The sequence below is a fragment of the Carassius auratus genome, unplaced genomic scaffold, assembly GCF_003368295.1.
Source record: "Carassius auratus strain Wakin unplaced genomic scaffold, ASM336829v1 scaf_tig00047282, whole genome shotgun sequence".
NCBI lineage: Eukaryota > Metazoa > Chordata > Actinopteri > Cypriniformes > Cyprinidae > Carassius > Carassius auratus.
In genome coordinates this window covers 53,741-70,673 of record NW_020527017.1, presented here as the reverse complement: position 1 = coordinate 70,673, position 16,933 = coordinate 53,741, and the positions used below count along the sequence as shown (strand labels likewise).

General features: G+C 35.3%; 1 protein-coding gene across 1 annotated transcript; it reads left to right on the top strand.

Annotated features, from left to right (window-relative positions):
- The first annotated feature begins 333 nt into the window (after positions 1-333).
- Positions 334-15,267, top strand: LOC113088793 (1-phosphatidylinositol 4,5-bisphosphate phosphodiesterase beta-4-like). The gene is made up of 13 exons (XM_026255840.1): positions 334-657; positions 761-849; positions 3,138-3,267; positions 4,055-4,107; positions 4,181-4,246; positions 4,393-4,508; positions 7,201-7,276; positions 7,371-7,546; positions 9,555-9,656; positions 11,271-11,328; positions 11,411-11,497; positions 12,582-12,618; positions 14,760-15,267. Exons 2-13 carry the CDS (start codon positions 826-828, stop codon positions 14,795-14,797), a joined length of 963 nt encoding a protein of 320 aa, XP_026111625.1. The 5' UTR covers positions 334-657; positions 761-825; the 3' UTR covers positions 14,798-15,267.
- Positions 15,268-16,933: the final 1,666 nt, after the last annotated feature.

Below are 16,933 nucleotides of genomic sequence, written 5' to 3'. Positions count from 1 at the left end.
AAAACTATAAAATAATAATGCTGTTATTATTATTATTTATAATACATTTTATATACAAATTTGTGTTATTTCTTAATCTAACTTTCAGTTAATGTTATAGAAATGAATCAAACAAGTAAGTCTAAGAATATATATATATATATAATATATATATATATAATCCTTTTTGGGTGGAAATGTCACTAATAATTCATTTTTTTATTATTATTATTATTTAAGTTGGAAATAAAACAAAGACTATTGGAATATATATAAAAAAAATACAAAATCTTCAACATTTCACAATTAATTCTATGTTACTTGCTGAGCATTCTGAATTTCCTACACAGTGAAAATTGTTTGTGCACTTTTTTTTTTTTTTCAGTGAAGGTTTCTGTCTCTTGTTTTTGCCTTTGAAACTTCTTCCTCCAAATCCAAAACACAAGCAGAATAAATAACCCAGGATCCCGCAGGTGATCCTCCCAGACCTGGCTGTGCTGCGTGTGGCTGTGTACGACGACAACAATAAGCTGATCGGACAGCGCATTCTCCCGCTGGACGGACTGCAGTCGGGTTACAGGCACATCTCCCTACGAAACGAGTACAACAAGCCTCTGTCTCTGGCCACCGTCTTCTGCAGAATCATCCTCAAGACATACGTGCCCGACGGCTTCGGAGGTGAGACACATCAACATCAGAAGGCCTTTGTTGTAAAAACAAGCACCACTGAGTTTCGTCTTAAGTCTCAGTGTTTTCACGTTATGAGGTCTTCTTGTTCCAGCGATTGCAGATGCCCTGTCTGATCCCAAGAAGTTCGTATCGGTCTGTGAGAAAAGAACGGACCAAATGAGAGCCATGGGCATTGAGATGGTGAGCGTCTGTATCATTAATGCACACAACCTTGAGAGCTCTCCATTTACTTTAATCAGTTCTTCATGCACTCGTTGAACCGTGTGGATCGACTTCTTTCATTAAACTTTCAGCATTGAAGCGATTCGTTGGAATAGTGTTGCAGCAGCACGAAGACGGTCCTGTAGCTTCTGAGTTTTGATCTTTTCAGGCTGTTCACTACAGCTCAGGTTTCTCTGTCTTGTGCATTTATTCCACACACACTTGGCTGCTTAGTATTACATGGACACATGTTTCAGACAAAAGTGTACCTTCTTCAAATAGTGCAAAACCTATGGATGGATGGATAGATAGATTGATAGACAGATTAATTGATGGAGGGATGGATGAACGGATGGACGGATAGATGGATGCAAAGATGGATAAATTGATTGGATGGATGGACAGGCGGACAGATTGATGGATGTATGGATTTATAGATAGATATATATGTTATATATGATGGATATATATGATATATATATGATGGATGACTGAAAAAAATGGATGGATGGATGGATAGATATATAGATAATGGATGGATTGCTGGAAAAGATAAATGATGGATGGAGAGATGGTTGGTTGGATGGATAGACAGATGATGGATGACTGAAAAAAATTGATGGATGTATAGATAGTTGGATGGATAGATACGTAGATATATAGATAATGGATGGATAACTAAAAAAGATAGATAGACAGACACAGACAGACAGACGGATGGATGGATGGATGGTTGGTTGGTCAGTTGGTTGGATGGTTGGATGCAAAGACGGATGCAAAGATCGATAGGTTGATTGGTGAATTGATGTATGGATGGATGGATGGATGGATGGATGGATGTCGGTTGGTTGGATGGTTGGATGGATGGATGGATGGATGGATGGATGCAAAGATCGATAGGTTGATTGGTGAATGGATGGATGGATGGATGGTTGGTTGGATGGATGATGGATGCAAAGATGGATGGATGGATGGATGCAAAGATCGATAAGTTGATTGGTGAATTGATGTATGGATGGATGGATGGATGGATGGATGGATGTCGGTTGGTTGGATGGTTGGATGGATGGATGGATGGATGGATGGATGCAAAGATCGATAGGTTGATTGGTGAATGGATGGATGGATGGATGGATGGATGGATGGTTGGTTGGATGGATGATGGATGCAAAGATGGATGGATGGATGGATGCAAAGATCGATAAGTTGATTGGTGAATTGATGGATGGATGGATGGTTGGTAGGTTGGATGGTCGGTTGGAAGGTTGGTTGGATGGATGATGGATGCAAAGATGGATGGATGGATGCAAAGATCGATAGGTTGATTGGTGAATGGATGGATGGATGGATGGATGGATGGATGGTTGGTTGGTTGGTTGGTTGGTTGGTTGGTTGGTTGGTTGGATGGTCGGTTGGTTGGATGTTTGGTTGGAGGGATGATGGATGCAAAGATGGATGGATGGATGGATGGATGCAAAGATCGATAAGTTGATTGGTGAATTGATGGATGGATGGATGGATGGATGGATGGTTGGTTGGTTGGTTGGATGGATGGTCGGTCGGTTGGAAGGTTGGTTGGATGGATGATGGATGCAAAGATGGATGGATGGATGCAAAGCTCGATAGGTTGATTGGTGGATGGATGGGTGGATGGTTGGTTGTTTGGTTGGTTGTTTGGTTGGATGGATGGATGATGGATGATGGATGCAAAGATCGATAGGTTGATCGATGGATAGATAGGTAGATAGGTGGGTGGGTGAGTGTATGGATGAATGGAAGGATGCAAAGATGGGTAGGTGGATGGATGGATGGATAGATAAAAGGTTGGTTAAGTTGGTTGGATATAAATTTATATAGATGATGGATGGATGATTGAAAAGATGGGTGGACGGAAAGATGGATAGATTGATAGAAAGATGGATTGATGGGATAGATGAATTATTGGATGGATGGACAGACGGACGGACGACAGATGGATGTATGGTTGGTTGAATAAGGAAATGGGTAGATGATGGGTGGATGGATGGATGGATGATAGAGGATATGCAGATAGATAATTTTATGCATTTGGAGGTTTAACGACATAATTTATATTTACAGTGCTGAACCTTGCACAATAAAAACGAATAAAGATCTAATTTATTGTGCTATTTAATTACCAGCACAAATATTTAGAAAAAATAATTAAAATAATTTGGGGTATCTTCAGTGCAGAGCCCAGTCTTGTACAGTATTCTCTCTCTGTGCTGTGATGGTGTGGTTTTCAGTCAGATATCGCCGATGTTCCGAATGACGGCTGGATGGGGAGCAGGAAGCGGAAGGCGATGCTGCAGCAGAAAGACTCTGAGAGACTGAGAGCAGCGCCGGGACAGAGCCCACTCATCTGCTCCAAAGAGGGTAAATATATGAGATCGAGACCAGCATGAGCAGAAACCCAGACCGTAAATGAGGAATTAAAATACACAAAGGAGTCAGTATACGTATAGAGTCATAAAATGACTGTAGAGTTGCTCAGTTCAGTGATGCAAAATCTTTGAGTCAGTTTATCAGTATGTATTGTAATAAATATTTGAGAAATGATTGCTGTATATGATTGTATTAGCCTATATGGAGAGATACTGATACTGTTTGAAAACATCACAACAACATAAAGTTAAAAAGCGTGAACTTTATCATTCAGCTGAACTGTGCTTGTATGTTTTAAACTCTTTGCTTTCTTTATATGTTCACTTCTCAACTAATATCAATGGAATGAACTATTTCAGATGTGGCTGAAACTACAACAACAGTGGTTACACACACATATATTGAATTGCTTGATGAAAATAATTGCTTGGGATAATTTAGTCAATGGATATTGGTAGAGATTGGTTCAGGGTGTAGACTGTGATGATTATGTTTTCTGTCTTTCACTACTGTTGCTTGTCAGATTGTGAGATGACACCAGTGGGATCGTGGGTAAAAGCTCAGACAGACTAAAGACTTTGACACTGACATCAAAAAGCAATCCAAGACTGTCCTACGGCGAAAAAGACATCTTTCACAATCCCTGAAATTCCCAAAGGCGAAATCGTGGCAAAAATCCTATATTATGCATCCGTCTCTTTCTAAGAGCACATGTCTGAATCAGCCAGCTTGATTTATTCACATATTAAGTATCCTATTTTGCTTTCTGAATCTGTAGATACATCAGTGCTCGCACCTCAGCTGACCATCGACGACCTAAAGCAGACAAAGGTAACAAATTAACCAAGAAAAAAACATCTTATTTGCATGTGAAATATGAAATGTTTTTCTAACCTCTCCGCAGACTTACTTGAAGCTTGTCAAGAAGCAGCAGAAGGACATGTGTGCTTTGAAGAAAAAGCAGGCGAAGGTGATTGAAAGCTTTTGTTTGCTTGACTTCATTGAATTGATTATGAACACTGTGTGTGTGTCGCAGACACTGAAGCCTGTAGGGCTGGAAAACTGACGGCACGGATACAAAGACAAAGGAGAAAACAATCCTGCTTCTTATTTCAGGCCCATGTGGCACTGCAGAGCTCCCACTGCACTCAAGTGGACAGGACTGTTGCTCAACATGATAAAGAGAAACAAGCGCTGGAGAAGCAGCTCGAGAAAAGCATCAGGAAAGTGAGGTGAATATGATATAAGGTTTTCATTACACTCACATGCACTTTTCTCTTCATGCTTTTTGTAGCCATGTACAGTAGGGGACAGATAACTTTTCAGTGAGCTTTTTTAGGCCCCTATGATAGGCTTGGGTATCTTGGAATTGGTTCCATTTTTTAACTGCTTCCAAATTTACAAGAACTGGTTATTCGTTAAGACGCGTACATTTCAATTACGCTATATGACTCCTGTTATTTGATTTAGGGATGCATGATATTATCGGCCCGATATCTGAAATGGCCGATAATGTTTTTATATGTACTGTATTAGCATAGGCCCAATATGAAAAATATTATGCCAATATGTCTGGCCGATAAGAGGAATACGTTAATTCACATGTGCACAGGGTGTGCTAGTGATCAGATCACGCCAGCAGTGTGGTTCATTCATAAAGCAAAGTTTTGTCTGAATGATGATTGGATCAACTGTTTTGGATCACCGTATTTAATCTGTGAAAGCACGTACAGAATGATACAGAATGATGAATTACGTAGGGGGCAGTGCACTGTTAGTCTACTTCTAATAAAATGAAAGTAAAATACACAAATTTTATTTAGATGGTTTCTGATTAAATAAAGCAGAAATTGATGTCATAAAAGCATGAGTATGTTTTGATTTAAAGGTCAGAAGCTATAGCTTACATCAGTAACAAAACATCACTAACATGTCACATGTAAATTATTATTATTTTTTTAAACAAACTATGAACTCTAAAAGACATCTTTTGTTCTAGACCATCTACAAATGTTAAATCTTAAAATAAAATATTAAGGTTATTACATCTTTCTGAAGAAATATATGTGATGCATATGCAATTGATATACAGTTTATTTATTTATAGTATTTATGTGTAGTTATTTTCAAAGCTTCAATGTACTGTCATTATTTAATTCTAACAAATAAGTTTTTTTTAACAAACAAAATGTAAAAATTATTTGCTTAAAATTTCTACACAGGAGACACTTAGTGAGTTGAAAAATATCGGCATATCGAATATTGGCAAAAATCCAATATCGTACATCCCTGATTTGATTTTAAACGATTTAAGAGCAGGAAGGGAAATAACTTGCACACTGTTTGCGTGCAAGCACACATCTGAAGCACAAGCAAACATTATTTAGATTTGTTTTTGTCTATCTTATTGCAATCAAAACTAGTAATTGAAAATAATTGTAATCGATAAAACTCAAATGATACCCAACCCTACTATGATATCTGCAATGCCACAAACGAAGAGAGAATTATGGAATTAAGTCATAAAAATGTTATTGACAGTATAATGAGTATTGACACAGAATTTCCAAAATTTTGGACAAATAAATCAAGAGAAGGTCAGTATACTTGAAACAAAACCGCAATATGGTCTAGTGTCTGTGAATACAAAAATACTATTGAAAAATGAAAATTGCATGTGATCTTAATCAGTTATTCATGCTTTTTGATTAATATAATTTCATTTAACCAATTAAAAAAACTGAATCCAGAAAAAAAAAAAAAAACTGAAATTGGAAAAAAATTATTATTTTGGGGGAAAATAATTTCACGGGGCCATAATTTGTTTCAGGCTAAAATTTATACAGTGGCACCATTTTATTTTATTTTATTATTATTAATATACAAATTTTTACCTTAGGTGCATATATGAATTTGAATATTCTTTATTATTTTTGAAACGGTTTTGATGATTTATATTGGACGTACCACAGGTGGAGATCCATCACATTAACATATTATCATCTATTAACCACAAACAAACACAATACTGTCTTCATTGAGTAATTATATTACTGTGCCATGTATACAGTTTGGCATAAGTGTGCAAATACTTATCAGGATATTTACATCTATTCATTTAACAGACTCTTTGATACAAAGTGTTTTACAAATGTGGAATACAACTAAATTATATTATGTTGTACAATCTTAATACAGTTGCATTCACAAGATATTTTACTTCTGTAATTTGGAGTCAAACTGGATGAAAAAAAATTGTAAATAAATGTCATGTTATACATTAGGAGTTATATATTAATAAAATCTTACAGTGAGATTATTTGTATGTAATTTGGCATATACCCGAGTGAAACAAATACAATTAAATAAATAAACACTCTTTATGCTTACATTATTTTTATGCAATAAAATAATAAAATAAATAAATACATTCAATTTTATACATCAGAAGTTATTATATTTCAATTACAGATTACAGTTACATTATTTTAATGCAATTTTGCATATTCCTAAGTAAAACTAAATAAACACATAAGGAAACTTTATATGTTAATAAAATATTAGTGACATTATTTATATTTGTAATAATTCACAATGCTGAATTTTGCACTATATAAGCCAATGTGTTTTAAAAAGTAAATGAATGTCAAATTTGATTTCAGGTTTACTTTAAATGATTCAGGCTGTCTCTCAATTAATGAAGAGCTGCAAATAACATTAATTGTACTAAAATCTAAGAATGTTCTTTAAAATATACATATAGATATACAGCATTGATTAGGTCAACTAAACCCATTACATGTGAATCAATGTAGATCCACATGCTATGAGCCTTGTGACTACCAAAAAATATTCTAAATAAAGCATAAACTGTTTCTTTTGAGTGTAAAATAGTACAAACTCTCATTATCTGTTCACCCTCAGTGACAATTACAGCCTTGAAATGAGCAGAGACATCGAAAAGCAGATCAAGACTTTAACGAGCAATCACAAATCAAAGGTACTGAGTTCTTGATTCACTTCAAGCTACTTGTTTTACTCCCGGAGGTTCTGAGTATTGAAACAGACGCACTGTCTTTTGTCACTGTTTGCAGGTGAAGGAGATGGTGGCCAGTCACGCGCTTGAATGGGCAGAAATGATCAAATGGCACTCGGCTGAAGAGCAGACTGTGAGAGAGCAGCATGTGATTCAACAGTGCGAGACGCTCCGGAAACTCCTGCTGATGGAGCATGAGAAGCAAACACAGCAGCTCTCGCTCCTGCATGAGAGGTGAGAGAAGAAAGGACTGAACGTTGAACTTCGACTGAATTTAGATGAAAGCTTGTAGAACGTCCTAGAAGGTTTGCAACCGAGTGTGTTGCTCTCTTCATCGCTGGCCTCAGGAAAGTGACCTCTAGCACTGAGACCTAGGACATCTCTCCGTGTCTTTAAAACTTTGTACTTTAATGAATCATGCGGTTTCTGTTGTGTTGGAGAATTTTGTGTAATGCGGCAGTGTAACGCATACCAAACTTGACAACACGTTTTCTATATATATAATTTTTTTTTTTTTGGGGTTTAAAATTATACGAAATAAATTTTTGAGCAAGCACATAACTATCTCCATACCTTAGCCCGATTCACAATGGTAAGCTTATACTAATGTTTTCTAGGAATTTGCAGGGAATTCGAGCATGCCACTTCAACATTATATCACATCTGCAATAGGTCTGGGAAAATAAATTGATGCATCGCGAAATAAGAAATTATCCAACATTGTGATTTTCCGAATGCATCGCGATTTTCCGAATGCATCGCGATTCTCTCTAAAGTCGATTCTGAGCTTAGTTTTGAACAGCAGATGGCGCTGCATGCTTTAGAAACAGCCGTATTCTGCTTGTTTCCGAATCTTTATACACACTTGAACCTAAAATAATCATTCATAAAATTCGAAAAAGTTGAAGACAATTACAAGGGTGTTCGCAGTGGGCTGTTTACATTAATCTTGGGTCATAAAGCTATTCTGAGCCGAGGTGAAGTTACAGACTCGGTCGACTGCACAAGTGCTCTTCTTTATGAGCATTTGAGTGTGCGGATAAAAACTAGCGTAGAGCGCCATCTGCTGTTGATATCTAAGCTCACAATCGATTCTGGAGAGAATCGCGGTAGATCTCAAAATCCATCCACGAATCGATTCTGCATAGATTTATCATCACACTCTTAGTCTGTAAACATAAAGGAAAAGTCCTGGCTACTGCAAGTGACGGATCATTTAAAGCCTTTTCTCACAGCAGATTGAATAATTTAACTTATTTTGATGGCGGATTGGAATCCAAAAAAGTTTGTGTTTATGAAACACAAGTGACTGAAATTAGATTATATTCCAGTGCTTCTGATTACAGTTAGCCTTCGTAGAATTACACAAGATTTGTATTTTAATGGTCTGACACAACTAGAGATTAGAATATAATTTAAATATATACACAGTATATACACAAAGTCACGCAATGCTGATGATAACATTCACAATTTGAGAACAAAGTATAACAATAATAGTAATTTGCACAGTTTGAGGTGATATGAGATAACCAATCGTTAGATTTAATCACCATTGTAGCGCGATTTATTGTAATGCTTTTTTCCTCTGCTGGTCAGAACAAAAGTGTCAGACTTGTTAATTACTTGGTCAGATGAAAATATCCAGTGAAAATTATTATTTTGGTCATACTTCCAAGATGATGACTGACAACCACATGTAAGTTACTCCTAAAAAAATTAGATTCATCCGTGCTGGAGTCGCTAGCTAAATGAATCCGCAAAAGACTGCAATTGCAGGTTTCAAACAGAGGTGGCGACAAAGAGGCAAAACTTAAGAATGTAACTTTAAGCACAAAGCCCTGTATCTTCAAAAGTCACCTACTACAATATAATTTAACTAGGCATTACACACACACTTCTAAAGGATTGTGTCATGTCCATTTAAATGAAATCAGTGTCATTAATTTTCTTGCAAAAGCACGTCCTTTCAATGTAAATAGTGAGTCCTGGCTTCACAGTGGCATCTCTATGTGTCTATGATTCATCACATGACAGATGTATATGGGCAAATTTCCAGATGTGTAGTGAAGTACACATTTGAGCTTAGTTTAACATCTGTACACATACATCTGTAGTAGTTTGTACAGTTGCACAGTGCACACAGAGAATGCATATAAATACAGACCTACTTTATTGAAATAATGGAGCAAACCAGTGTTTATTATAAAAAAAGAAATTGAAGTATTTCCTCCTCTTACAGACAAAATAAAGACATGCGGACCAACCAAGCGAAGACCTCGATGGAGAGCAGCAAAGCCATCAGTCAAGACAAAAGCATAAAGAACAAGGCTGAGAGGGAACGGTAATAATAAAAGCTTGGCAGCAGTTCATTGTAAAGCTCGTACAGTCAAGGTTAATTTGGAGGTTTCACTTTCCTCAGTGCTTTGCTTGTATTTTGAGGCATAATTATTGAAATGTAATATCCAAACAGAACCGTCTTGTGCAATTTCATCCATATAATTTGTGTTTTTTAGGGCCAGGCACCATCTATCAGTGATCCATTTTTTTCTCTGATTTTATGGCTGAACTCAATGCACTGGAATATCCAGCATTTACACTTTTGTTAAAACCTTTTTCTATTTTTTTTTTTAATTAGTTAATTCATTTTAATTAGATCATTTTTTAGACCCTGGTGAAGAAGTTATTTTTGATATACCAAAATGTGTGTCATTGCATTTGACCCTGAGCAATTAAAACCCATCTCTAAAATGATTACAATTTTTGATGTTAAGCATGTAAAGTAGGGGCACAATAAAAAGAGTACACTTTGGTTAAAAAAAAAAAAAACACTTCAGATTTAACTTGTTCTTTTTGTCATCTCTAGTCTTTACACAGACCATTTTTCACAACTCTTTGATTTACATTTATTCATTTAGCAGACACTTTAATCCAAAGTGACTTACAATTAGGGAATACATCAAGCGATTCATCATAAAGAGTCAAACAGACACAGAAAGGGCTCATAAAACCAGGTTTCAAGCATTGTTCAAACAAGTACAAGATATATTTTAACACAATAAATTGATGAGGACACCAAAGCAGAACTAACGGTGTGTTTTGGAAACACTTTGGTATATTGTAATAAAACTTAGGAATGATCTTTGTCATTATTAATTTATGATGTCCACAAAATTTCAAGCCAGAGCCACCTACTGTTCAAAGCCTCAAAAAGAGGATTATTCTTCTCTCTATTTATGAATTGGAGTTTGTAGAAATCAAATTTCTATGTCAACCAGATGTTTTTACACTACATATACAAAAATAATCAATACATTTCCTATAAATTGCCTCATATTGTCCATCATCAGACAAATCTTCACAAACATAATTAGATTTTCAGAACTCTTTGATTTTAACGCAATACGATAAATTGATGAGAACGCCAAAGAGGAACCAATGTGTTTTGGGAACACTTTGGCATTTTGTAATGAAACTTGGGAATTATCATTGGCATCCCTCTCTTATGATATGCACAAAATTTCAAGCCAGCGCCACCTACAGATCAAAAATGATCATTACCTTGGATTTAACTCATAAGTCTTCTATTATTGGGTGTTTGTAGAGGACTGATTTTCTAGGTTAACCAAATCGTTTCCACTATTTTTAACCTCTTCATTGACCTTTGTTTTTTTTATTATTCCACTCATAAATTGCCTCATATCATCCATCATCTGACAAAAAAACCTCACAAACATAATTCAAATTGAACCCCACCAGTAAATGTATAACGCCAAAAAGGAACAAAGTGTGTGTTTAAGAAACACTTTGGTGTATTGCAATGAAACTTAACAGATTTCAATGTCATCATCACCTTAAGATGTGCACCAAATTTTAAGTCAGCGTCACCCACTAATCAAAAGTTATAAGGAATAATATAACTCCACAAATACTGTTTCTAACGGTTGTGTTTCTGCAGGAGAGTTCGAGAGCTTAACAGCACAAACACAAGGAAGTTTCTTACAGAACGAAAGAGGGTAATGATTCTAATCTAGCTTTTTTATATATATATAATGCATGTTTCTAATTATGTAAATTAACATGGGCGTTGATTGACAGCTCGCCATGAAACAGTCCAAGGAAAGCGAGCAACACCAGGCAGCTCAGCGGGAACAACTGGAGAGGCTGGAGAAACACAATGAGGAGGTATTTCACCTTAATGTTCGGGTCCTTTCTGCTTTGAACTCTGTAACCTCTACATGATGAATGAAATTAAGGATGTATTTCTATAAAAGGGTATAAAAGATGTTCAGAAATGTGCTCTGGTCAGATGTTTTTAAAGAGCTGAAGTTAGTCAATGCTCATTTAGATTGACGTATAGCTAACATCAGGATGTAAACTTTTAAGGGATTTTACATATTTTAATCTACTGAAATTTTGATTTGATCACAAACGATGAGAGAAGCACAAACCAGTATCATAAAATGTAACCGAATTCATCAGATCCACTGATAATGTTATTTCCTACCAAAATGATGTCACTTCCTGGAAGATGATGTCATTAAGGATTTTTTTTTTTTTTTTTTTTAAGAATAACATTGAAAAGCGATATTGAGGACACAGCGGGGTTATTAACTAAAACTAAGATCATAAAATATTATTAAAGTAATGATGAAATGCTATAAAATCATAATAAAAAACTAAAACTAAAAGTGGTTTGGTTAAAACTAAAAATGGTTACTTGAACAATAAAATAAAGATTAACTGAAATTAAATATAACAAACACTGACTTATTTCAACTGCATTTCTGATTTTGAGTAAGGTTAACCTGAAGTACTAAAATAACTAAAACTAAATTAATTAAAACTGAAATGTGAAAACAAAAACTGTATTTGAAAAAAAAAAACACACAACAAAATTCCTAAACCTTTAACTAAAATTAAAGTTACAGCAGAAAATTGAAAAATTAAATCTAATTCAAAATATTTTAAAATAGTGTAATGTAATGGTATATCAATGATACGAAAGTAACTTGATTAAAAAAATGTAATACCGTTTTAAATAATATAAAGGGGAAAAAAATACAAAGACCAAGAATATTTCTGAATGAATTACATACTAATAAAGTTCTGTTTTTTAAATATTGGATGATAATATTTTTTAAAGATATATGATGGTGTGGCATGAAAATCTAGTGCGCAGCAGAAACGACTCGTTTGATGATGCATGAACCTGTCATGTGGCTTTGATCATCACTCACCATGGATTTTATTTTGCTCTTTTATTCAGCTGTTGAACTCGTGCTATGCAAAATCACAATGCCAAGGTAGGACTTTCTTCTCACAAATCAATTTTACAACGCCTCCCCTTTCCCATGATTCTTTCATTCCTCCCCGTATGAAAGTCCAGTCCATCACGGCTGTGAATTATTGCTCCTCCTCCACAACTTCACAGACTACTGATCAGACAGACGCAGGGTCCTTCCTCACGGGGTCTCGGTTTATTTTGCCCGTCAGGAAGCTTGCAATCATCTGGAGATGTCAATGCGTGTACATACTATAAACAACTGTTTAAAAAATGGATTGAATACTGATTTTTTTGCTTCTTGTAGCACAGAAGTGAAACTTTTCTCCTCGGTTACTCACTGCCATGTCATTCCTAATCCTTTTGACTTTCTTTCTTTCTTCTGTGAGAATTATTTAAGAGTGTTCACTCTGTTCTGGCAGACTCTAAAAAATGGCAAAATAATCTATAATATTTCTCTGTTCAGGATTCACTGAAGTAAGTCTTAAAGGATTGGCACAACATGAAAGAAGCACAAGCAGGACATTTTCTGATATCAGAATGACTGATAATGTGGCAGTAATTTCCAGAATGTACAGTACATGACATTTACCATATTATATTTTACACCAAATGTAAAGTAGTTACATATGGGGGGACAATGGAAAAAGCTTGAATATGTCTTTTTTATATTTTAACAACTTTTTGGTTGTTAAAAAAAGAATAAATAAACAAATGACAAACAACAGGACAAATATTGTTTTTTTAAAGGTTTTCAAGTATAAAACACTACAGAAACTGAATATTCAAATGTCAAATAAAACACAGTATGGATGCTTTTTCTGTCCAGGAAAAAAAAATAAAGGTAATTTTGAATTTCACAATTCTGACTTTTTTTTTTTTTTTTTTGGAATTCTGAGAAAATTCTGTGAATTGTAAGATACAAAAAAGTGTGTGATTATAAACAGAAAAAAAAAAAAAAAAAAAAAAACGTGGAATTGCGATGAATAAATTCATAATTTAGACTTTCTCTCAATTCTGAGATTGCACTGTACAAAAAAAATAAGGTTATTAAAGTGTTTTCTCTCCTTATTCTGACTTCTCAGAATTGCAAGCTTATAGCTCTCAGTTTTGTTCAGTTATTAAAATATATTTATTTACTTATTTATTTGTTATTGGCAGAAATGGGCTTTAACAACACTGCACCAGTACAAATTGTATAAATTAAACATACTGAGCTTCTAAAGTTGCTAAATCAGGAACAGTGAGTGATTTTCTCTTTTTGTTTTCTGCTGTCACTTTAAGACCTAACTCACAGATCCAATTCAGTGATAAACGTCTGACTTTCTAACCTTTTATATTTGTAAATTGGTTAATTATGGGTTGTGTTTATGGTATTGTGACCAGTTGCCAAGATGGTGATATTTTGCATGAAATTTTAATTGGGTATGTTGAATTTTGTTGCATTGCAATTGTAGAATGATGCAAATACAGATTTTTATTTTTTTTTCAGAATTTTTAGCTTGTATCTTACAGTTTAGTTTTTTCTTGTTTGTTTTTTTTTCTTTCTCAGAAATCTGAGTTTATAACTCACAATTTCTCAGAACTGTGAAGAAAAAGTCAGAATTATGAAATATAAACTCAAAATTGTACGGTTAAAAAGTTGCTATTAACTTTTTTTTTTTTTTTTTTAATCCTGTGGCATAAACAAGCTTCCACAATCACTTTCGTTAACCAAAAACTGCAGAGACTGCACCAGAGTGTAAATGATGACAAAAACTGTAATATCTGCAATATGTTTCACATCTGAGCTGACGGCAGATATTCACAGCTCAAGACTGATGTTGTGAATCCTAACTGGTTTTGTCAGCTGGAGGATTGTTTCACTTGCTGTTCGTTAAATGCAGTGCATAAATTAGCTGATATTCCAGTTGTTTCATCTGCTTCAATCAGCAGAGGAAACACTGTGCATCACATCACATCTCCACTGACGCCTCTCACACAAAACACACAACGTGACTGACTTCCAAATGTAGTTTGTGAGCTTTCAATACCCTCCCTGCAGGAAAGTTCGTTCTCATGTCGAGATGTTATTCAATAATAGGATTTATGAAATCCAGGATAGCATTAGCTCTGGAGGCCGGTGATGTGATTGTGTGCTAATGTGCTTCCCTGTCATTACAGGCCAGAGAGACGGCAGAGAAGAGCGAACAGAGCGCTGAAGCGGAGCGATCAAACCCACCGCTTGCAGACTTTCACGCGCACTAATGATCTGTACGTGCACTACACACATAGAACTTGTTTTTAGTGAAATCAGCTTGGTATTTATTTGTTATATGAATACTGAATGTTTTATAAATATGAGTGCACAGATATTCTGTGATTTGTCAGCAAAGAGAGAAACTGATTCTTATTTTATAAGCCCGGCTACTTTAAAATAAACATGCACTATTTAATGTTTTTAAAGCGTGTGTCTAATCTCACTGTGAATGATTCATCAGTACATATTGTATAAAAAATAAATGTTTGATTTGTTTTTTTTTTTATATAATACGATTATATTTTTCCCATTAATCGTTATTCTGATATGAAACACCTGTATCTGAAAGTCTTTTGAAATAACACTGTTTTGAAGCTCATGCAAAAAAGTATGTACGTGTTTTAAATTGATATAAAATCCATTTTACTGGCTTTATTTTCTTCCTCCGTTCAGAGCATAAACATTGTGGAAACGCTTGGGATGTTTGTTATTTTTGGATGAAATCCATCTGCTCTATGACTATGTAAATGAAAGGACTGTTCAGGGTTCATTACAGATGAACCACAGAAACAAAAAGCACTGCTTCACTTCAGAAAGACAGAGAAAAGTTGCACAGACGAGGTTAGTGCACAATTTTATCACACAAGTCTTGTCTTAAAGGAATCGTTCACCCATAAATAAAATGTTGGTGGAAATGTATTTACCCTCAGACCATCCAAGATTAGGATGAGTTTGTTTCTTCATCAGATTCTGAGAAATGTAGCATTGCATCAGTGTCTCGTCAACGGATGCTCTGCAGTGAATGGGTGCCGTCAGAACGAGAGTCCAAACAGCTAATGCGAGCACAGATTTTCAGTTTTGGGTGAACTATTCCTTGATATAATGTATTCTTCTGTTTATATTTGTCTAAGTGCATTACTGCGATCATGATTTCGGTTTGTTTCTCAGAAACACATTTCTTTGAAATGATTATCTGTGGGAATCAACAACATGTCAGAGATGCTGTTCATAACATTAAACCCAGAACATTATGTTTTAATATTACCATGAAACACATTCCTGACTCATTTTCACACTAGCAGATTTGATTCAAAAACACAAGCTGTTGGTAATTGTGACCCATATCATCGTTGTTTGTTTCTATCCTTAGTATTCCACATTCTGAATTAAATTACCATTGCAGGAAATGAACAGTTAAGAGCATCGCTGGCACCGAAGCGATAATATGTTTCATTCTCAACTGCTCTGACTCCAACAATGTCCATCTAATCATGATCGGGGCTATTGCTTCTTTAAAAGCGTCTGATTGCGGGTGGTTTCATCATTCACCCGGGTTCAAATGTCTGCCGACCTCTTCTCATAAAACACACTGAGCCAAGTGATCCGAATGAAACAATGAAACATCTCTCCTCAAAGGAAATCACACTTGAGCTGTGATGAACAGTAAGAGTTTCGTCAATCTGACACTCGAACCAGCTTTCTGTCTGCTTCACATTGAGAACCCGACTCACAAAAGTTTGCAAACGTTGCCATTAAGTTCTGAAAATGTTACGGAATGTTCAAAGCTATGGGAATTATGGGAATGTTACTTTTAAATCTTCTCCGAACGTTCTGCAACAATTACCGTATTTTTCTGACAATAAGTCGCATTGTTCCAAAAATACATAATGATGAGGAAAAAAACATATATAAGTCGCACTGGAATATAAATCGCATTTATTTAGAACCAAGAGAAAACATTACCGTCTCCAGCCGCCAGAGGGCGCTCTATGTCTTCAGTGTAGACTACAGGAGAACTGAGCAGCATAGAGCGCCCTCTGGCGGCTGGAGACGGTAATGTTTTCTCTTGATTCATTTCTCTTGGTTCATGTCAAATTAATTTTTGACAAATAAGTCGCACCTGACTATAAGTCGCAGGACCGGCCAAACTATGAAAAAAAGTGTGACTTATAGTCCGGAAAATACGGTAGTAACATCAAAAAAAATGTTAGCTGAACATCCAACTTGAAAAACATTCCACGAACACTTTATAAATAATGTTTTCGTGCTAATGTTTTGAGAACATTGTTCATTTTGAGCAAACGTTCTATTAACATTC